Source organism: Esox lucius, chromosome 1 (genome assembly GCF_011004845.1).
Source record: "Esox lucius isolate fEsoLuc1 chromosome 1, fEsoLuc1.pri, whole genome shotgun sequence".
Taxonomy (NCBI): domain Eukaryota; kingdom Metazoa; phylum Chordata; class Actinopteri; order Esociformes; family Esocidae; genus Esox; species Esox lucius.
Window position 1 is genome coordinate 15,062,210 of NC_047569.1, and position 22,828 is coordinate 15,085,037.

Here is a 22,828-nt window from a genome sequence, read left to right on the forward strand (position 1 = left end):
GCTCTCCCAGAATAGACCAGACCAGACAGACATACGCCAACAGTAAGCTCTCTGTGAAGCTCAAGGAAATTGAAATGGTGTAATTCGGATTTCTCAGCTCACTGGCCAATAAACAACACACATACACACGTCAGCATATTCGTGCATAGAAAACAAACACTTTCCTCTCAACGGGTTTGGAGTGGGCACCGCATGAAAGGATTTCTTCTGACCTGCATGCGCACTACACTCTCGCATTCAATTTGTAGTCGCAACACGCGAGCACTGGTTAATTGTCTGGTTAATTGTTACCTGACTGAGAAAGAAAGATTAGTCGTTTCTAGAGAAGGAGCCGGCAAACTCTGGCTTACTGGCCCAATCATGTCATCGAGCCTATTCTATCCATTTGAGTAAAAAACTACGCCGTCTTCAATTCATTTTGAATTCCCTATGTGTCTGTAAAAATTCACCCTCCTGTTCTAATGGACATTGTCAGGTGATTTATTTTTGTAACCACCACATTGATAGAAATCCTAGCACCAGCTGTCAGTTGAAGATGCAACGGCCTCAAAACATGGCTACAACTATAATTTTGGATATCGTGAATGGACATTGTTAACTTTGTTTTTGAATTTGAAAATAGCTTCATTTCTCCAGCCCCAAAGCTTTATTTTTTTTTGCTGCCGTTTTTCAAACAATGATTTCATGGCCAATATATAAAGTTAATTGTTACACATCGACCAACATAACCTTTATGACGGCATAATAAAATCATATTTTCGAAATTAATTATGGTGAAAAAAGCTGTCAGATAAAAACACAAAAAGGTGTGATGTGGAGGTGGTGTTTGGTGATAAGGGCGAGGAGTGAGGGAGCAGTATGCTATGAGCAAAAAAGATTATGAATCTATAATTCTTCTCCCCGTGACGTAACAGTCTAGTCCCGGGGAGCGTTGGTCTCTGGTCCCGTCTACAGTTACTTATGCATCGAACAACCAACGAACGAGCAGTGTTAACTAGCCTATACCGATCAGCTTCACGTTTTCTTCCTGCAAATCTTTCCCCGCATTGCTTTGCGTAAAGCCTTGCCCGTTCGTATTGTTCCACTCTTCTTTCGCTATTTTTTAGTTCGCGACTGACATGTAAGTGAATATTTTTTACGGGTATAAGAAGCAGAAACCTAGAAGAAGAAGCGAGTCGAAAAGAGGAGAGGAAAAGAGACCGAGAAAAGGAGTGTGTGAGGCCAGTGTGCCCTGTCTGATATTTCGCTGATACCACGCCATGAAGATGCAGAGAATAGCCGAGGTGATGCTGTTTATGGCCGGGGTTGCTTTGGGTCTGTGCGCTGCTCACACCGGGAAAGGTAGGTGAAGGGCAACTTGACGCCACCCTAACCGCCCTGCGTGGCGCGCTCTCTGTCACTCTTTAATGTGCTTATTTTAGAAGAGAGGAAGGGAGGGAAAATAGACGTGGACCTGGTCTATGTTAGAGTGTTTTCAGGGCTCATGTAGTAAAATCTTTGAATAATTTAGAGTCGCTAATAGTAGGCTATAGGTTATAGTTAGATTGCTGTGATTTGGACGGTCAGGGTTGGGGTAGGTTGTTGGAGGCAGAGTGACGGAGGGGGGCTGTCTCTGAGCGAAAGAGCCGCTGGGACATGGAAAGCCCATTCGTTAATAGTCACTTCTCGGGATGCGTAATGCGATTGCATTGAGTCTAACAATGTGTTCAAGTTGTTAAAGTGAAATCTTTCCCATGGCCGCGGTCACCAATATTCCCATATGTAAGGCATGTTAGAACCGGTAACCTCAAATCGATCTTAAAATAAGGGAGAGAAGATCAATACTTTGTTTTGAGGTACGAGGTGGCGAATAGTATATGTACCTGATAGGTTATCGATGAGCCTTTTAGGCCATAATGCCTTAATGGGGATTTCAATGTGTTCTGTAGGTAAATGGTTATCACATATCGATACGCCTGTTCCGAGATTCTTGTCAGTGTGGAATTTAAGTTACAATTATGTATATGCTGACGGGGATTTTGAAGCCGCTGAGTCTTATTATAATACGTTTAATTATTTCTACTGTTATGCCTTGTCATAACAGGCATGTCATAACATGGGTTAATAGGCTAATGGTTTCATTGCAGAATTGTGGGCGATTCATTTAGATCGTTAATGACTGTTATTGCGAACTGCACTCCCTCGGTGAACTATATACGTCGGTGTTATTGCACATCCGAGACTAGTTGCTCTCAAGCGGCTCACATGCCGCTCAGGTGCCGCAGGTAAACTGGCAGATCTGGCACCCGGCGGTAACCTAGACGCTAATAAACTCCGCGTACACTGGGGCTGCTGTTTGGGGAGCTGTCACTTTGGCAGCATTGGCAGTTGCTGTTCCCCTGCTCCCTGTGTGTGGGATAGAAAGCAGCCTTTGCGTCTGATTTTACACGCGTCCGATGTTCCAATATTTTCTCTATTTGTTAACCAGCATAGTAGGATGGAGACCTATGCTATATGACCATAAGTAGGGAGGTCAAGCTTCATCTTCACATTAATTTGTTTATTATTATGTCCTGACCTGGTGCAGGGCTTGAATCAAAGGCCAAAAGGTTAACCTTTGTGTGTATTTGCGCTTGTGTGTAGGTATGTATTGTGTGTATGCATATGTATTTATGAGAAAGAGAGAGAGAAGGGATATTGTGAATACTGGTAGGAGATCAATGAAATGGGCTGTTCTGATGCATGACTCAAAGTAGAGTATCAGGCACCCCTTAGCCATGGCATATTGGCAGTATAACGCAACCTCAGAGATGCCTTATGACTATTATATACTAGTTACCAATGCAACTAGAGGAGTAACACATTTTTTGTCATACCAAGAAGGTATGGTATATGGTTAATATACTACGGCTAAGAGCTGTTCTTAGGCACGATGCATCGCAGAGTGCCTGGGCACAGCCTAGCCATGGGTATACTTGCAATAAACCACAAATCTCCGACATGCCTTATTGCGATTATAAACTGGTTACCAAAGAAATTTGAGCAGTTAAATGTAATGTGATGTCTTTGCTGTGGTATACAGTCTCATATACCACAACTGGAAGCCAATCAGCACTCTGGTTTTGAAGCACCCAGTTTCAAAATTTTGATATACCACTCCAATCATCCATCAAGACATGACCAATTTGTTTTTTGAAGTATATCATGGTTATGAGAAATGCATATTTCCTACGGTTCTAACTGCTTTGGTAACAGGTTTATAATAGCAATGATGCCCCTCAGAGGGTTGTGGTATATGGCCAGTTGTGACGTGCATAAGACTAGGTATTTGTTCTGGTACAGTATATTGACTATATACCACACCCCCTCAGGCCAGAATATAGTGTGCTGTCCATGGTGATTTGCATGAAGACTTGTGTGTGTTTGCATGCAGTGTCCATGGCACTGACGTTACCAATACTGTTTCTTGGTATTTGTCTGTAACTGGATACATGGCCTGTCACCAATTCCACCCACCAATGTATGTAGACTTTGTGCATTTGTAGATAGCGTTTCTCAGGACTGTGGGGCCTTTTGAGCCACTGCTTGGCTGCGAAGTAAACAAATTACCAGCAAGTCAATGGGGGTGGAAATGCGAGCACACCACGGTTCTAATTGAGTCCCCAGGGTTGCAACACAGCTCTGCTAAATTTGGAAGAAAAAGAGAGCCCATTGTTTGAGATATGTGCTTCCTTGGCCCACAAGAGCCATTTTTTATTTCCATCTTTAACTCTATGTAAAAGCCGGAGAAATGTTCACGTGAGCCGTTCTGTAACATTCTCAATATGATTTTATTATTTCATTTCTGAAATGCTTTTCATAGGACAATGTATTTCAAACTAGAGGGAGATGTTGTTCTTCAGGACTAGTTTCAGGCACTCTCTACCCCTGTAATTGTCTGTTTCGTGATGTTCCGTTTCAAGAACCGTGAACGATCGAGAAACATGCTTTAATCAAATTTACCCTCAAGAAATCCACTAAAAACCTAGAGCTGTTTGTTTGTGTGTGTGTTTGTGTATTTGCGAACATAGCTATAAACATTATATAGCCTTTAATGTGTGTGTACATGTTGACAGGAGCCAAATATGCAAAACTGCAAAGAGGTGGCAATGTTGTTTACAAAGGCATTATTGCATTCATCGTTGCATGCTGTGGCTCAAACGATTTCTCCCACAACCCACCATGAATCCCGCCTAGTTGTGTGGTGGAGAGACATTTTTGGCTGTTGAGTAGAAAGCGGTGCAGAGTTGTTTTTTTTTCCAGAACTGCCCGGAGCAATGCTTTTGTGTAATTCCAAGCAAAATGAACTCTGAATTTAGATAGCTCATTACCAACAGCATGTGTATTTTTATATAGCTACCCACTGCTTCTGTTTCTACGAAGGAACCTTCTTCTTTACACTTTTTGGAATAAACACACCGCTGTTATTTTTCAATCAGGAAGTATACCACTTATTCAAATACCAAGACTCTGCCTGTAGAGGGAGCTAAGTATTATCTGGTCATTGTATCAGTGTGTTGGAGTGTGTTGGCTGTTAAATTTATGTATGTTAAGTTTACAAGAGTTGAATACATCGATGTGAAGATTGCTAAGAAAAAACCGAAACATTCACCATCATTGTAAAATAAGTTATTACTTTAATATAAGCTTGTGCAACACTTCAACTTCAAAACTGACCGTTTTGCTGATATAATTTATTATCAGAGGTAGCCTATACTACAGCAGTATAATTTGTTTGATATAAGCAAGTGATGGCTTCAACAATCAAACTGTTGGTAGTTGAAATTGAAAAAAAACAAACAAAACTATGGTTCACGTTAACTGAAGAGAAGAAATGTCTCCCAATCTATCTCGAGGTCAGAGTCCATCCAGACCTCGTCCATCAACGCTTAGTTTGGTCTTTGTCTGTCCCCTGCAGAGGTAAACTGCAACATTTGTACGGTCTGCAGAAAGATCCAGCATCTGGCCCCTTCTCTCCCTCAAGGTCCTACATGACTCTTGGGCAATAAAGCGTGCAGGCAAGATCATTACTGACCCCTCCCACCCCGGTCACCCACGGTTACAAACATTCTCATCCGGCAGGTTGGGGGCAGGTGTTCAGTACAGGTCAGTCATAAAGAATCCGCCACCTGAACAGTTTCTTTCTCTGTGCTGTGAATCTCAGTAACTGGCCACCTGTCCCACAGAGACTTATACGACTATGCTCCTCCTGTCAGGTCATCTCCAAACAGTTAACTTTTAATTCAGTCTCATACTGCTGCACTATACTGCTTTCAAAACTCTACTCATCTTGATTCAAAACTAGAACTATTCTGTTAATGTGTAAAGCAACTCTATGCTAATGTGTAAGATATGTTCTTACTGCTCGTATCCCATCATCTCGTATTCTCAGTTGTTATATAGAAATGAATGTCAACTTTGCACACATCTTGTGTATTCTCTCCCTAAATATATGTGCACAACTTGCAGCTCCATTACAAGTACATTTCTGGGTGTTTGGAAATGTACTACACTGAATCAGCCGATTCTCATTCTATAAACGTATTGTTAAGATCCGGCAATCTCAATGTTGACTTTTGTCTTTACTGTCCAGCTCTGTACAAGTTGTTAATGTGTGTGGGTGTGTGTTTGTGTATGTGTGTTTGTTCTCTCTGTGTGTGTCTGTGTTTATGAATGATAGAAAAACCAGGAGAGCGAGTGAAAGAGGACCCCATCATCCAATAAAAAAGGGTCGACAAAAACAAGCGGCTGATTTATCTCCTCCTTTTGAGAGAGGAAGTGCATTATGGGAGTGCTCTATAAATCCTTGCTTGGGCCAGTGACACAAAAGACGGCACAAATCCTGCTTGCCGTGATGGAAAACCATGGCTCAACATGGAGTAGGAAGTGCTGTTACTTCACTGATCTCTGACATGCCTATCTGGCTGGCTGGGTTTTGTTTATCCAGTAGTATTACTTCTCCAGTGTCCAGTGAAAAAAAGCTCACACACATTGTCCTATGACCTCACATCACGTATGTCAGACCTTGGTGGAATCTCTCCATACGGATGCCTGATACACTAGTGTGGACGTTTCAACATATGTAGTTTTTCCCTATTGTACTCAGACGAATAAATAGGTCAGTGTACTATCGAGCTTTTAGTCCGTGGATACGGCGCCTGTGACCTACGGGAAACCCTGTTGGCTTTTTCAGGTTTCACCTATGGAATCCTTTTCTCGTACTCCTCCCCGCTCTCGCTGTCATTATCGTGTTCTGCTCAGCGGGAGCAGAATACATTTGTGTGGGCGCTGCGTTCCGTTGCTTCTGTTGTTTTTTCTCCAGCTGAATGAACAGTGGTCGACACTGAAGGGAATGATATTAAAGTGACCCATAAGCTGTCATATCCTTTGTTGGAGTGTCCATTAGTGACGATCAACCCACTCTCACATGGTTTACTATTAGAACCGTTCAGTAACACCCACCCCCACATGCCTCCCTTCTGTTCCTCACCAGTTTTCCAGTAGGTGAACAATAGGTCTGTGCTGTGTGGTCGGAGATAAGGTTTGACTAATCACAGCGGGCATGTGAGCCTCCTCGCTCCCCTCCTGGCTCTTGGTGGCTGGCCCACACTTAACACCAACATACTCTCTGAGGCCCGTTGATTCAATCTCAGAGGTGCGGAGAAGGTGGAGGGAGAAAAGGGAGCGTGCTTTATATGTGTGGAGGAAGGCACCAGGGTCTTTTCCAGAATGAAGGCAGAACGTCCTGTGTCTATTAGAGCTCTCCTCGAGATTGTTTAGTAAGGAAAATAAATTATACCAGCAATAAAAGACAGATTGAGAGAAATAGTCTCCCCTCACCTGTTGGTCCTTCTCACCTTTTAACTGCTTTTTTTACTTTGTATATGTGTTTGACGTACAGAGAGTGATTGAGTGAGAGTGTGTGTGTGTGGTTGGGGGGTTTGATGAAGCAATGCTGATGACTTTGTTGGCACCTGAGCCAACTGGCAGTACATGTCCTTCCAAACACCCACAGCCGACAGGCTAACCAGCAGGTCATCGGAAACCTCCACTTCTGGCTCAGCTTCCTTTGCTTTCCTTCAACGAATTCCTCCCAATCTCACCAGAGCCCTCTGTACATCTGTCCAAGTTGACACCGGTCAGACCTCTCTCTTACTTTACACACACGAGACACATGCACACGCGCTCAGGTGAGCTGAGATGAGTCGTGTTGGCTTTGCATGAACAGTTCGTCTTCACCAGCTGAGTCTAGCTGACTTCAGAGGAATTATGGAGAGAGTGAGTAGAGATGTGAAGACTGATGGAGAGAGTGAGAGGAGATGTGAAGGCTGATGGAGAGAGTGAGAAGAGATGTGAAGATTGATGGAGAGAGTGAGAGGAGATGTGAAGGCTGATGGAGAGAGTGAGAGGAGATGTGAATGCTGATGGAGAGAGTGAGAGGAGATTTGAAGGCTGATGGAGAGAGTGAGAGGAGATGTGAATGCTGATGGAGAGAGTGAGAGGAGATGTGAAGGCTGATGGAGAGAGTGAGAGGAGATGTGAAGGCTGATGGAGAGAGTGAAAGGAGATGTGAAGATTGATGGAGAGAGTGAGAGGAGATGTGAAGGCTGATGGAGAGAGTGAGAGGAGATGTGAAGGCTGATGGAGAGAGTGAAAGGAGATGTGAAGATTGATGGAGAGAGTGAGAGGAGATGTGAAGGCTGATGGAGAGAGTGAAAGGAGATGTGAAGATTGATGGAGAGAGTGAGAGGAGATGTGAAGGCTGATGGAGCGAGTGAGAGGAGTTGTGAAGATTGATGGAGAGAGTTAGAGGAGATGTGAAGACTTTCTACTCAACAACCAAAAATAATCTGTCTCTATTTTGCACCGTCCATTTTCCCTTCTATCCTGACAAGTGCTCCAGTCCCTGCTGAAGAAAAAAAAAAAACACAACAGGTTGTTGCCACCACCCTGCTTTACTGTAGACATGGTGTTCTTTGCGTGGAAAGATGTATTGGGTTTTTGCTGGACATTGTTTGTGTTCAGGCCAAAAGTTTACATTTTTGTGTTTTTGTGTGTGCCCTCCAATAGAGGCCAAATTTGTGGAGTGCATGTGATATTGTGGTAACCTGCACACATTGCCAGTCTTTACCAGAAAAGCCTGAAGCTCCTTCAAAGTTGCCATTGGCTTATTGGTAGCCTACCTGTTCGGTCTCCTCCTTACCCGGTCATCCAGTTTGGAGTGCCAGCCTGATTTATGAGGGGTCTGGATGGTGCCATTCACCTTCCACTTCTTAATAATGGTCTTCACTGTGCTCCAATGGGCAGTTCCCTGACTTGTGTCTTTCCGCAACTTTATCTTGCAGATCTTTTGAAAGTACCTCTCCGCCCATGGTGGACTCTTTGCTTTGAATTGCACTACTAAGCAGTAGGGATGGGACGGTTCGTTTATCTCACGGTTCAGTGTGTTTCAGGGCTCACGGTGCGGGTCATCCACGATTTGGTGTAAAAATTTACGCTAATGACAACAAAGTATGAATGCGCAAAAGGATGAGTTTATTTTAACTAACTCTTGGAAATCCCTAACATTGTAGTACTGAAACAAACGCATTATCCTGCCCTTAACAGTATTAAGTTTTAATAATGTTTTCTTCAAATATAATAAATAGAACACTGGCCCAAAAATGTTTTGGGTTAATGTTTGTTGTGGTGGCCGTGTTGTAGGTAACTGTCAATTTACATAACTTGCAAATGATTGTAGTCTTGTCTTGACCGTTTCCTGTCTTTACTGGAAAACCGAAGTATTTGATTCTAACCGAATAGCGAGTGCATTATTATATTTTTTTTCACTAGAAGCATTTGCTTCAAGTTGAGATGACACTTGATGTTTCGCGTCACGCAAAAAATATGCGTCTGAAATGGTTGCTCCATCTCCTGCACAATGTGGCACCAACTTGGATTTTCACTTGGATGTTGTGGGTTACTGTGTGCAAAGGAAGCTGGAAAAAGTCATGAAAAGATTTTATGTTTTTTCATTTCAGGCTGTAAGGCACCAAAAGATGAACAAGGGGGTGAAAAACACATGACACTGGAGTGTAATGCTGTTAAAAGTTTTTCCTTTTGCTCCTGCTTTATTTGCACCTGTTAATTACTAGAAAAAAATGTCTCTGTTAAAAGCAGTGCCACCACATTGAGGATGACAGAAATACAGATCCTCAAATTCTATTGCTTCTCTGTGGAGACATTTTCCTCCCACTAGTCCCTGTCTTGTTTGTGTAGCGTGTGCGTGTGGGTGTAATATGTGTGTGTGTGTATGTGTGTGTGTAGGTGGCTGTAATGTGATTGTGTGTATGTTTGTGTATGTGTATGTGTGTGGGTGTGTGTAATGTGAGTGAGTGTGACTGCCAACTCCTTCAACGCCTAACATATGGAATGACAACTGTTGCCTTCATACACAGATGAATTAAAATGACCCTCAGATAAGAAACCAGACACGGTAGTGATTAGAGTTAACACCACCATCTAAGTACCAGCGCACTGGCGTAGTGTTGGTGTGTGTGTGTGTATCAGGGTGTCTGTGTGTGAATGAGGGATTTGGGAAATACAACGTTAAAATTACAATTGTATCTCAGTGAATGTGTAATCCCTGTGGCTTAGTTTCACCTCTGTATGGGTGCTTACTGTAATCGTAATAGAATCATGTCTGATTCACACGTTCCGTGGCAGTTTCCGTTTGCATGGGTAGTGGTGTATGCTTTCCTGATCAAGTGTGTATGTGTTTATATAGAGTTATTTGTGAATTAGTGAACATGCGCATATTTAGATTTGTTTGAGTCTGTTTTCCTTGTGGCAGTTGTGGGATTGGCATACAGACTGCCTATCAACTGCATATAGACTTCATAAAGACAGCATTATAGACTTCAAATAGAGTGCATGGAGACTGCATGGAGACTGCATGATAGACTGCATAATAGACTACATTACAGACTGCATGTAGACTTCACAGAGTTAATGTAGACCGCATAATAGACTGCATATGGATGGAAATAGACTGCAAGTGAACTGCATAATAGACTGTATATATACTGCCTAAACTGTGTATTGACTGCAGATTTGACTAAATATGGACTGCATAATAGATTGCATAATATACTGCATGCAGATGCCATAGCGACTGCATAATAGACTACATACTAGTGCTCTATGATCTCTTGTCTTGTTTAAGTGTGTATGTGTTTATATCCGTTTTTTTTTATGGCAGTTGGGAGTTGAGGGATTGGCAAATAGATTGCATATTGTCTGCATATAGACTGAATAATTGACTGTATATAGACTGCATTTGGACTGCATGTAGACTGCATAATTGGCTGCATAATAGACTGCATGACAGATCACGTATAGACTGCATATAGATTTTACAGAAACTGAATGTAGACTGAACAATGGACCACATATAAATGGAAATAGACTGCAAATGCATAACAGACAGCAGAAACTCTGTATAGACTTTATAACTGCCTGCATATAGACTGCTGCATATAGACTGCATATTGACTGCTAACAGACTGCTTAAATACTGCTTACAGACTGCATGTGTAGACCTCATAATAGATTGAATATAGACTGCAGATTAGACTGCATGAAGACTGCATAATAGACTGCTTACAGACTGCATGTGTAGACCTCTAATAGATTGCATATAGACTGCATGACAGAGTTCTTCAAGTAAACTGCATAATAGACTGCATAATGAACTGCATATAGACACCATATTGAATGCTTAATAGACTGCATATGGACTACATAATAGACTGTAATGGTGCAAGAACTATTTTCTTGGTCAAGTGTGAATGTGTTTATATCCCATTTTTTGTGAACAAATAAAGGTGCATGCACATTTTTAGGTTTGTTTGGGTAAGTGTTTTTTATGGCAGTTTTATGGCTTGTATATTGCATATTAACCTGCAAATAGACTGCATAGTAGACTGTATATAGACTGCATATTGATTGCATTTAGACAGAATAAAGACCGCATATGGACTGCATAATATATACTGCATTTAGACAACATAATATACTGCATATACACAGCATATTAACTGGATAATATACCTCCTAATAAACATGTTGGCTGCATAATAGACTGCATATTGACTACATAACATAATGCATAACAGACTATGTATAGACTGCATAATGGACTGCGTAATAGACTACATATAGACTGGATGTAGACTGCCTCTTCAGCATTCACATCTAGTATCCTCTACAATCAATTCTCTGCACACATTTGTAAAAACGTGTTTTCACTTAATCGTTATGGGTACTGTTTGTGGATTCATGGTTAAAACCCTTGTAAAACTAAGTCCAATTGTTATTGGGACAATGGGCCAAGATCATAAACAGTGAATACATGTGGTCCTGCTGTCCTGCTGTCCTGCAGGCTTGGCACTGATGTTTGTTGTTGAGCTAGGATGGTGCTTAAGTTGTGGTTATGCGTGTGGTTAAGTTTTGGTTGTGCGTGTGGTTAAGTTTTGGTTATGTGTGTGGTTAAGTTGTGGTTATGGGTGTGGTTAAGTTGTGGTTATGCATGTGATTAAGTTGTGGTTATGCGTGTGGTTAAGTTGTGGTTATGGGTGTGGTTATGTTTTGGTTATGGGTGTGGTTAAGTTGAGGTTGTGCTTGATGACTGTAACGTGTCCACAGTTCCACCATACTGTATCCAACGTCAGAAAGCAATGATATGAAGATACATTGTCCCTTCCTCTACTTTCATAAAACACTCTGTGTGATTGGGATTTAGTGTGATTGTCCATGAGAGAATCATGTGGCATTGTCCCTCACCTGAAATGTCTGTGATATACAAGTCCTTCATTCAGACACATGTCAGTCATACTCACACACCCTTGACAAGTACATACGCACACGCAACACATACACAAACTGATTCTCTCCTCCCTTCCTGTCAAGTTACATACATTTCCCAGCTGCTGTCAACCAAGACTGGTGATTGTGTGTCCTTTAACACGTGTGTGTGTGTGTGTCCTCTAACACGTGTGTGTGTGTGTCCTCTAACACGTGTGTGTGTGTGTGTGTCCTCTAACACGTGTGTGTGTGTGTCCTCTAACACGTGTGTGTGTGTGTGTGTCCTCTAACACGTGTGTGTGTGTGTCCAGTCAGGAGAGGCTGATGGGAACAGGTGGGACCAGTATAGTGTAGAAGGCCTGTCGCAGATGCTGCAGTTATATCTATCTCCTTTAAAGTGGGTCACTGACACATGCACACATATGCACCAATGCTCGCACACCCAAGCACACACACATACAAGGATGCACACAAATACAGACACACACTGTACCTCTCTTCCCTGTCAAGGTGTACCTCATTTCCCTGTGGTGCAAGGCCATGTAATTGCATGTCTCCTAACAAGTGTGTATGTGTGTGTGTGTGTGTGCATGTGTGTGTGTGCATGTGTGTGTGTGTGTGTGTGTTGGGTCTTAGGGGACATGGTCCTGCTTCTGAGGCAGCTCATTTCTAACTGGATGCTCAGAGCCTCATTTGTCTCTGTGTGTTTTGGGTGAGGTTTCCCCTCCCTCCTCCTCCCTCGCTGCCTTCCCTCTCCATCCTCCCCTGTCACTCCCCTCCCCCTCCCTCCTTGCCCCTCCCTCCTCTCCGCTCACTCCCTTCCCCCTCCAGGTGACAGCTAACAGGTGAGGGCAGACTGCACAGGGAACATGAAGCCCATCCCTGTTTGGTCTTCTAGGCTGGTGATAAGCTAGTTGGGGTGATTTAATGAATGTAGCCTAACATGCCAAGTGTCTAACATTCTGGGGGAATAGGATTGCGCTGAGGTTAATTCAGAGGTTGCTGTAATATTGAGCTGGTGAGCTACTGATAATGGCTAAGTGGCTGGTAATGTTTTTCCTGGTTCTTTTATTTAGTATTTTTCTAACAGGGAGAGCTGTAATTTAGTCTGCGAAGTAAAAAAGCAAACAAAAAGAGTATAAATTCTGCCTATTGATCTTGTAATCCTCAGAGGTGGAGCTTGTAGCTTATTCTACTCGGCCATTGCTGTAGACGACACCAAAGCTTCCAGTCCACTTGTTAACCATATCCCAAACAGTATCCCTCACCTCAACTGCATGTTTTATAACAGCAGTTGGTCGATAACACTTGAAATAGCGACGTGACACAGTGATATCTTCTTCTTTCTAAAGCTTTTCTGTTTTCATCATTGTGTCATTTTATCCTTTGCGCTTGCCTTGTGTAGATCAGTAGCAAGGATGCTACATCCTTACTGTCCCAAGAGCTGCTTGTATGATCTGGGTCACTGTGTTCCTCGCTCTCTTTTCCTTTCTATTTCTCTTCCTTTCTCTCTATCCCTCCCTCTCTCTTCCTCACTCTCTTCACTATCCTTCCTAATCCTTTCTCATGGCCATGGGTCACAAGTCTTGCAGCTGTGATTGTACATTGCGGTATTTTGCCTAACAGATACAGGAGTTTCTCAATGTTTGATTTGATTTTAAACTCTTTGTGGATCTGTATGATCTGAGGGAAATGTGGGTCTCTGGTGTGGTCATACATTTGGCATCTGCCTCTCTGTCTGTCTCTCACTAGCTACCTCTTCCTTGTTCTACTACCACTCTCTCTGCCTATCTCCCTCTTTTTCTTTTTTTTCTCCCTTCTATTCTTCTTTATCTTTAGCCTACCATGCTCTTACTGCTTTGTTAATTACTAGTGCAAAGCCTTAGTCTGGTGTTATCACCAAGTGTTCTCTCTTCCCCTTAGGACATCCACTTCCCTCTTAACTTTGTAGAAAACCAATCACATTCCCCTCACAGTCTGTAAAAACACAGGTACTGTACAAGGACTGTACAAGGACCCCCCCCCCCCCCACACACACTTACACACACACCCACACACACACACACACACACACACACACACACACACAAGCACGCCGGTGCACAAACACATAGATACACAAATCCACACAAATGTACGCTAATTATAACCCTTAATAATAACCCTTAATTATAACCCTTAATAATAACCCTGTGAGTTCATTCAGTTAGTTTACTGGGTGTGTTCCTCAGTTTGCTGGTTACTTGGTTAGCTGTTTCCTTGGTTAGTTGGTTCCTCCGTTTGCTGGTTACTTGGTTAACTGGTTCTTTGGTTAGCTGGTTCCTTAGTTTGCTGGTGGTTTGGTTAGCTGGTTTCTTGGTTAGCTTGTTGGTTGATTAGCTGGTTGTCTTGTTAGCTAGTTAATTGGTTTGCTGTTTGCTTGTTCAGCTGGTTTGTTGGTCATTTGTTTTTTTGGTTCCTTGTTTAGTTGGTTGCTTGGTTAGTTGAATGGTTGGTTAGCTAGGTGTTTGGCTAAGGAGAACATGGCATCAGCTTGTTTTTTTTTCTCTATTCACCCTCTTTCCTTCCATTCTCCTTGTCTGCCCTGTCTCTCTTCCATTGTCCTCCCTCTCTCATTACCTCTCTCCCCCACTCTCCCAACCTCTGTCTTGGTTCTCACCCTCTGTGCTACCCCTGTCTGTTTGTCCTCTGTGTCAAATGTGTGTGGAATCTGTGCATGGCATGTTGTTGTATGTTAAATCCCTTCACTTACACAGCAACATGACATGTTTCTACAGGTACTTCAAACATCCAATAATTAATTATCTTAGTTATTCAACACCAGGTAATAACATACTACATTAGTAGTACCCTCAACACCAGGTAATAACATTCTGCATCAATCATACCCTCAACACCAGGTAATAACATAATCCATCTGTAGTACCCTCAACACCAGGTAATAACACAGTACATCAGTAGTACTTCAACATCAGGTAATAACATACTGCATCAATATTACTCTCAACACCAGGTTATAACATACTGCATCAGTAGTTCCCTCAACATCAGGCAGTTACTTCCTACATCAGTAGTACCTTCAACATCAGGTAATAACATACTACATCAGTAGTACCCTCAACACCAGGTAATAACATATCACAGAAATCAGGCATAGAGAGCTGAGCCCACGGCTCAACCCTGGGCACAGCCACCAAAGGCTTTAGAGAGCAGTGGCCAGTCGACTGTATCATAACTGTATCAACACTGGCCGGATACCAGAGAGAGTATGAGGCCTGCATGGATAGAAGTAGAGCTCTATAGATGTTCAGTACATATGGTTTAGGGTGCCAGGTGAGGTTACTTGGTCAATACACTTGTTTTGCCTGGGTTGTGGGTTTGTATGAACAATTATTGAAGATGTATTCACTAATGTATGTTGCTTCAGTTAAGAGCCAAAATGACTTTAACAGTAATTTAACAGTTGTTCTAATAGACCAGTGGTTTATACAGACAGAGGGACTGGCCAAACAGTTCTGTGTTTGTGTGCTAAAATATTTAAGGACTAAGGTCATCCTAGTTTTGTTTATCTGTTTTGTCTGGTCCTTTAGGGTTTTATTTGTTTATCTGCTCTTGGAAGTCTTGGTCCTGTGTAGTTCAGGGCTGGCCTTCGTGTTTGTCTTTTTCATGTGTCTGTGAATCCTTGTTTGTGCATGTGTGTGTACGTGTGTATGTGTGTGTGCGCACATATGAAATGGTAAAATACACGAGCAGACCATTCTTACATCTGTGTGTACTTATCTATGTGTGTGTGTATGTGTGTAAGCCTTCCCCAGTCTTTTTGTTTCTCTGTGTCCTTTGCTTATCACCTGTTCACCCTTGCTGGGCACAGGGAAGAGACAAGGGCCACCTGTGAAGGTGCATCGGTGTAAGTAAACTCACCCTGACCTGTCCTCTGAGGCCAACACACACTCACACACACACACACACCTCCAATCCCTAAACTGCGCTACCGAACAATAGTTCAGACAAAAGTTCAAACAAAAATCCAGCCCGAATTCCCTGGCTGCTCAGCGGTGACGTCTTATTTCCCTCAGCCTCCATTGGCGGTAGGTCTCCTCCTTCCTGTCTGCAAGCGGAGCCTCACTGTGGAGGAACTGGCTGGTACCCCAGCTGACTGTGTAGTCTTCCGTTTGCATTGGGGCTTTCATCCATGCAGTCTCTGAGGGGCTGCAGTCTTCATCAGCCGACATCATAATCGTGTCTGCTGTTGTTGTGCCTTGCTCCCTCCACCTGGGGGGGTCGGTTCTTAAGCAGATGCCGGAATAAACAGAGTGAGACAGGCTGAGAAAGAAGAAAAGAAAGATAGCGAGATTGACAGATGATCGGGAAAGGAGATGGCGGATGCGAGGAGAAACGGGTTGTGGGGGTTTGGGGGTTGGTGAGTGGGACAAGGATGAGGAGACGGTTGGGAAGGAGGAAATTAGATGGATGATGTAGACAAGAAGGGACATGAGAACAGGGCTGATTTGGATGGGGGACCTGCCTTTTAGATTGGTTTCTGTCATGTGTGTGCTTTTGAACAAGACACCTTAGAATGCCTGCTGACTCCGGCTTCATGGTTTGCAATATGCTAAACATCTCCAGGGAATTAAAACTATGCGAAATTAACTTACTGATGATTCTGTTTATCTGCCTCTCGTTTTCTGTCACTCTCCTATTCTCTGAGTCTCCAGGTATTATTCTGGTGTGAAAAGGGTGTCCGTGACGTGTGTTGGTGTCCGTGACGTGACAGGGGCGTGACAGGGGTATGGCAGAGCTGTGACAGGGGCGTGACAGGGGCGTGACAGGGGTATGGCAGAGCTGTGACAGGGGCGTGACAGGGGTATGGCAGAGCTGTGACAGGGGCGTGACAGGGGTATGGCAGAGCTGTGACAGGGGTATGGCAGAGCTGTGACAGGGGCGTGACAGGGGTATGGCAGAGCTGTGACAGGGGCGTGACAGGGGTATGGCAGAGCTGTGACAGGGGCGTGACAGGGGTATGGCAGAGCTGTGACAGGGGTATGGCAGAGCTGTGACAGGGGCGTGACATGGGTGTGACAGGCGTTTGGCCGGGCTGTGACTGGGGCATAGCAGGGCGGGACAGGGGCATGGCAGGGGTGTGATCGGGGCGTGGCAGGGTGTGAAGGGCACAGCACGGGGCATGGCTGGTGCAGCTAAATTCTGATAACCACCAGGGTTATGTGAAAAGTTTATAAAATAAGTACATGTTCAGACTTCTAAGTTCAATACATGTTATTATATTGTTCAGTCTAATTCATTTGAATTCTGTGATCTAGTCCCGTTTGGACATAGATTGACCAATAAACAGGTAGGTAGCTTTTCAATGGCCGAAAAACGTATCCTCTGTCTGCTATCTCCACTCTCTGTAGTCTCTACTCTTTCTACTCTTTCTTCTTTCTCTTTTTATTGCCTCTGTACTCTCTCAAGAGTTTATTATACTTCCCTTGAAAATATTGTTTTCTGATATATCCATGTTAGCCAGAATAACGCATTTTCCTTTTACATTTTCCCTCATTAATGCTCTCTCCCTCTCTTTCTTTTTTCCTGCTCCCTTTCTCCCTCCTTCTCCCTCCCTGTTGTTGTCTCTCTCTTTCTTTTTCTGTTTGTTGTTAATACAGAGCTGCGTTTTCTGCATCACACGCTGTTGTGCCCAATACTTTATGACTCGACATAGAATTGGAACGTTTTATTGAGGAAAAATGTATTACAATTTCTGCTTTTACCGTCCCGGGTCATGAAATTCATTTTTCCTCCCTCAGTGTCATGGACAAAGTCAGAGGAAACCCAAGGACTTAGTGAACAAATACAGTTAATGAAATGCCACCAGAGAGAAAGGGCAAAATATAACACTATGGAGGATCGGAGGCAGTAGCCAGAGATGACAGTTTAGAGCATTACTAGGCTACACTCCACTAAAGCAAGTCTGTCACTGATTAGGTCTATCAGAGTTTTATGGTTTTTGTTCCAGTGGCGTTGTGGGTGGGGTGGTGTGGAGTCACTGAGTACAACATTACCTCACACCACGGGAAAACAGCAATGCAGGTACTAATCCAGGCACTTTCCATCTCACGCCTGGACTACTGACTCACTGTTGTTTTGGTGCCAGGAAATGTAAAATGTTAAGTCAGGTTGTTATGCGCGAGTGTGGTGTGTTCATTAGTATTTTTCTGTATGTTTGTCTGAGAAGGTGTTGTGTATGAGTGTGTCTGGTTGTGTGTGTGTGTTTGTGTCTGTGTGTGTGGTTTCTATTGCTAAGAAAAACCTTTTTAATGTGGCTGTGTCCATTTTATGTTGTACTTGGTCGCCACTGTGTTCCCGTTCCTGTGAACCAATGCTGTGCTCTAAACACTGTGGCTGCCAGGTACTGCCCGTCTGCTCCATGGGATTGGAATGCGGCCTTGTGTGTTTGTGTGTGTTTGTGTGTGCTTGTGTGGGCGGCAGGCAGGCAATCTGTCACATGTTTTATGGTTTATCTATCACCCGCACTACCGTAAATCTGTCCCTATTGTTGGATAGACACCACCTTAGCACCTCTTTTTTTGGTTCATTCAACACTGGTGCTCTCCCGTCTCTTCAATTAAGCCCTCTGTGTACGCTGTTGTTTGCAGCTGGGTGTGTGTATGTCTGTTGATCGTCGTCTATATGTGCTTTGATATTGATTGACAAAATGATTTTTGTCTCATGATGTCACGGCAGGTGGAGATGGAAAAGCCTTGACGGTTGCCTGAACGGGCCTGTTTTCCGGCCTTTAGTCACACTGATGACAGCATCGACTCACCCCTTAGGTCTCACTGTCCCATCATTGGTTCCCTCGATAGGTCGCATTAGTGGCGGCCGTAAATCAAGAACAATTGCAGAAGCCAAGCCAAAAGGGCCGGTTGTTAAGTGTGTCCACCACTTTCACTTACAGGCATAGTTTGGTTCATTGCTGGGGCATCAATATTAGCATATAAAGCAGCAAGACTTATAAGCGCCATCTTGACAAATAGCTGCTGAAGCTCCAACAGAAAATCAATGGTTCTCCCCCACATTGAGCCAAACAACTCTAAAAGCATTTCTGTCCTGCTTTTCATTCCCTATTAATCTTTTGGGATCTAGCTCTTTCTTTCTTGCTCTCTGTTCTCTCTCTTTATCTCTCCATCTCTGCTTGTATCTCTACATCTGTCTCTCTAAGTGCTTGGGACAGGGTTAAAGTGGCTGGGAGCTTTTCTCACCTGCACTCTAAGCTTGAAGAGCCTGTTAAACGTGGCTCACCGTGGTTAAAGAGACGGGAGCCTTTTATTGTTTGGCTCCAGTAAATGGGAAATGACACAACTGAATAATAAGACTTGGCAAATGGAAAAAAATACAAATGTTCTTCTTGGCACCTTTTTCTGGAACATAAAAACAAATATGTTTATTTGGTTTTAGACATGATTACATCATCATAATTCTGTGTGTATAGGGAGTGGCTGTGTTGCGGTGATGTCATTGTTTTTTGTTTGCACTTTTCCGGATTAAATTCTTATACCATTTTGTCTTCAAGAGTGTCAAAGTGAAAAAAGATATATGACAACATTCATGAATATCAACAATACACAATCAAATGATATTATATGAACAAAAGTATTACATCAGTAAATGGGTCTGTAATTAGAAATATTACTACTAATGTACAACTACCAATAGTTCAAATGAATATAGAATGCACACTGTTTTATTATTTGGAAAAAAAAAATGTAATCTACTTTGTGATTTTAATGCCCTGACTTCTGAAGGTAAATTATTCCACATTGGGCCTTTATATTTTGAAGATCCAATCTCAAGATATACCTTTGGAATTTGTAAATGTTGCTGTTGTCTAAAAGAGTAGTGTGGGTCTTGTAAAATATGGTGATCTTCTATATATACTGGGAAATGTTAATGAATTTATTGAACAAGCAATTGGTGCCAATGCAGTTGTCTTTTGTTTTGGAGTGAGAGACAATTTATATTCATACATTGTACAATGATGTGTCGTACACTCACCTAAAGGATTATTAGGAACACCTGTTCAATTTCTCATTAATGCAATTATCTAATCAACCAATCACATGGCAGTTGCTTCAATGCATTTAGGGGTGTGGTCCTGGTCAAGACAATCTCCTGAACACCAAACTGAATGTCGGTCTGAGTATGTCACTATCTGCTCAGTTACTGGGATTTTCACGCAAAACAATTTCTAGGGTTTACAAAGAATGGTGTGAAAAGGGAAAAACATCCAGTATGCGGCAGTCCTGTGGGCGAAAATGCCTTGTTGATGCTAGAGGTCAGAGGAGAATGGGCCGACTGATTCAAGCTGATAGAAGAGCAACTTTGACTGAAATAACCACTTGTTACAACCGAGGTATGCAGCAAAGCATTTGTGAAGCCACAACACGCACAACCTTGAGGCGGATGGGCTACAACAGCTGATGACCCCACCGGGTACCACTCATCCCCACTACAAATAGGAAAAAGAGGCTACAATTTGCACGAGCTCTCCAAAATTGGACAGTTGATGACTGGAAGAATGTTGCCTGGTCTGATGAGTCTCGATTTCTGTTGAGACATTCAGATGGTAGAGTCAGAATTTGGCGTAAACAGAATGAGAACATGGATCCATCATGCCTTATTACCACTGTGCAGGCTGGTGGTGGTGGTGTAATGGTGTGGGGGATTATCCAGCAGGATAATGCACCATGTCACAAAGCTCAAATCATTTCAAATTGGTTTCTTGAACATGACAATGAGTTCACTGTAATGAAATGGCCCCCACAGTCACCAGATCTCAACCCAATAGAGCATCTTTGGGATGTGGTGGAACGGGAGCTTTGTGCCCTGGATGTGCATCCCACAAATCTCCATCAACTACAAGATGCTATCCTATCAATATGGGCCAACATTTCTAAAGAATGCTTTCAGCACCTTTTTGAATCAATGCCACGTAGAATTAATGCAGTTCTGAAGGCGAAAGGGGGTGAAACACAGTATTAGTATGGTGTTCCTAATAATCCTTTAGGTGAGTGTATATTCACATCCATGAATGAATGTGCAAAGATATTACAATATCTTATTACAAACCTGTTTCCAAAAAAGGGTAAAAAAAACCACAAAAAAATACAGTGCATTGATGTGCAAATCATTTCATCCATATATTTAATTGAAAATAGTACATAGTACAGACAACATATCAAATTTTGAACCCGAGAAATATAAATTTTCTAAACACTTTTCTAAAAAGATGAGACAGGGGCATGTTTATTGCTTAGTTGCATCTTCCCTTCTTTTAACAACTCTGTAAGTGTTTGGAAACTGAGGAGACCAATTGCTGTAGTTTTGAATGTGAAATGTTTTTCCATTCTTGCTTGATATAGGATTTCAGCTGCTCAATAGTTCGGGATCTCCTTTGTTGTATTTCTTGTTTCATAATGCGGCAAATGTTTTCAGTGGGTGACATGTCCGGACTGCAGGCAGGCCAGTTTAGCACCCAGACCATTTTACTGCTGAGCCATGCTGTTGTGAAATGTGCAGAATGTGGTTTGGAATTATGTTGCTGAAATAAGCAAAGCCTTCCCTGAAAAATATGTTGTCTGGAAGGCAGCATATGTTGCTCCACATTCTGTATATATTGTCCAGCATCAATGGTGCTTTCACAGATGTGCAAGTCACCTATGCCATGTGCACTAATGCACCCCCATATCATAACGGGTGATGGCTTTTGAACATTGCCACAATCACACCTTAGATTTAGTCATGTCACGAGAAATAGATATCGTAGATCTAATAATTTCCCCCCAAAATCCTGGATTATCGGATCACTATCTTATTACATTTACCGTTAAAACAAGAAATCCACTTGCTCCGCAAACAATGAGTTTCAAAAGCTGTACTATAAATTCTCGGACTACAAATAAATTCCTTGATATTCTTGCCAGTTCGCTCATTAACGACAGAGTAAATAAATCTGTAAACGATCAAATCGAGGATCTAAACTCAACACTGCGAAATACATTAGACACAGTTGCACCACTAAAAACAAAAGAAATACTCAACAATACTAGAGCACTTAAGCAAGCCTCCAGAAAATTGGAGCGAAAGTGGCTCTCCACCAAGTTGGAAGTATTTAGACTAGCCTGGATAGACAGTACACAGTACAATACCGAAAATCACTCACGTCTGCTCGATCAGCTTATTTCTCCAACCTGATTGAGGTGAACAAAAACAATCCAAAATTTCTCTTTGATACAGTTTCAAAGTTAACAAAAAAGCAAAGCTTAGCAAGTGAAGTGGGTCTTCACTTTAGTTGTAATGAATACATGAACTGCTTTGATGAAAAGATCATCACCATTAGAAAACAAATAACTGACTCCTCCTTAAAAAGTTATGGTCCTCAAAATCTCAGTTGTCCTAAAAAATTCCTGATCCTCCCTGACCAGGTGTCAATGGGGACACTTGAATTTTTTGATACCGTATCGCTTGACACATTTACAAAATTTGTAATGAGTTCTAAACCCACAAACTGTCAGCTAGACCCGATTCCAACAAAATTACTTAAGGAGCTATTTCCTGTGCTAGGTCAGCCAATGCTGAACATAATAAATTGCTCCATTTCCTCCGGATGTGTACCAAACTCACGAAAAATAGCGAAAATTAAGCCTCTTCTTAAAAAATCTAATCTTGATCCCGACATATTAAACAATTATAGGCCAATAGCGAACCTCCCGTTCCTCTCAAAAATCTTAGAAAAATGTGAATGCCTTCCAAAAGACAAATAACATTTATGAAATACTCCAGTCTGGTTTCAGATCCCATCATAGTACTGAGACTGCACTCGTGAAGGGAACAAATTACCTTCTAATGGCCTCAGACAAAAGTTCCGCATCCGTCCTGTTGCTTCTTGATCTTAGTGCTGCTTTTGACACTA

General features: G+C 42.5%; 1 protein-coding gene across 1 annotated transcript in view; it reads left to right on the forward strand.

Annotated features, from left to right (window-relative positions):
- The first annotated feature begins 976 nt into the window (after positions 1–976).
- Positions 977–22,828, forward strand: part of LOC105018616 (calsyntenin-2) — a 262,824-nt gene continuing 240,972 nt past the window's right edge. The window contains exon 1 of the mRNA XM_013136838.4: positions 977–1,341. Within this exon, the coding sequence (XP_012992292.1) occupies positions 1,260–1,341 (82 nt within the window). The 5' untranslated portion in view covers positions 977–1,259. The remainder of the gene's footprint in view (positions 1,342–22,828) is intronic.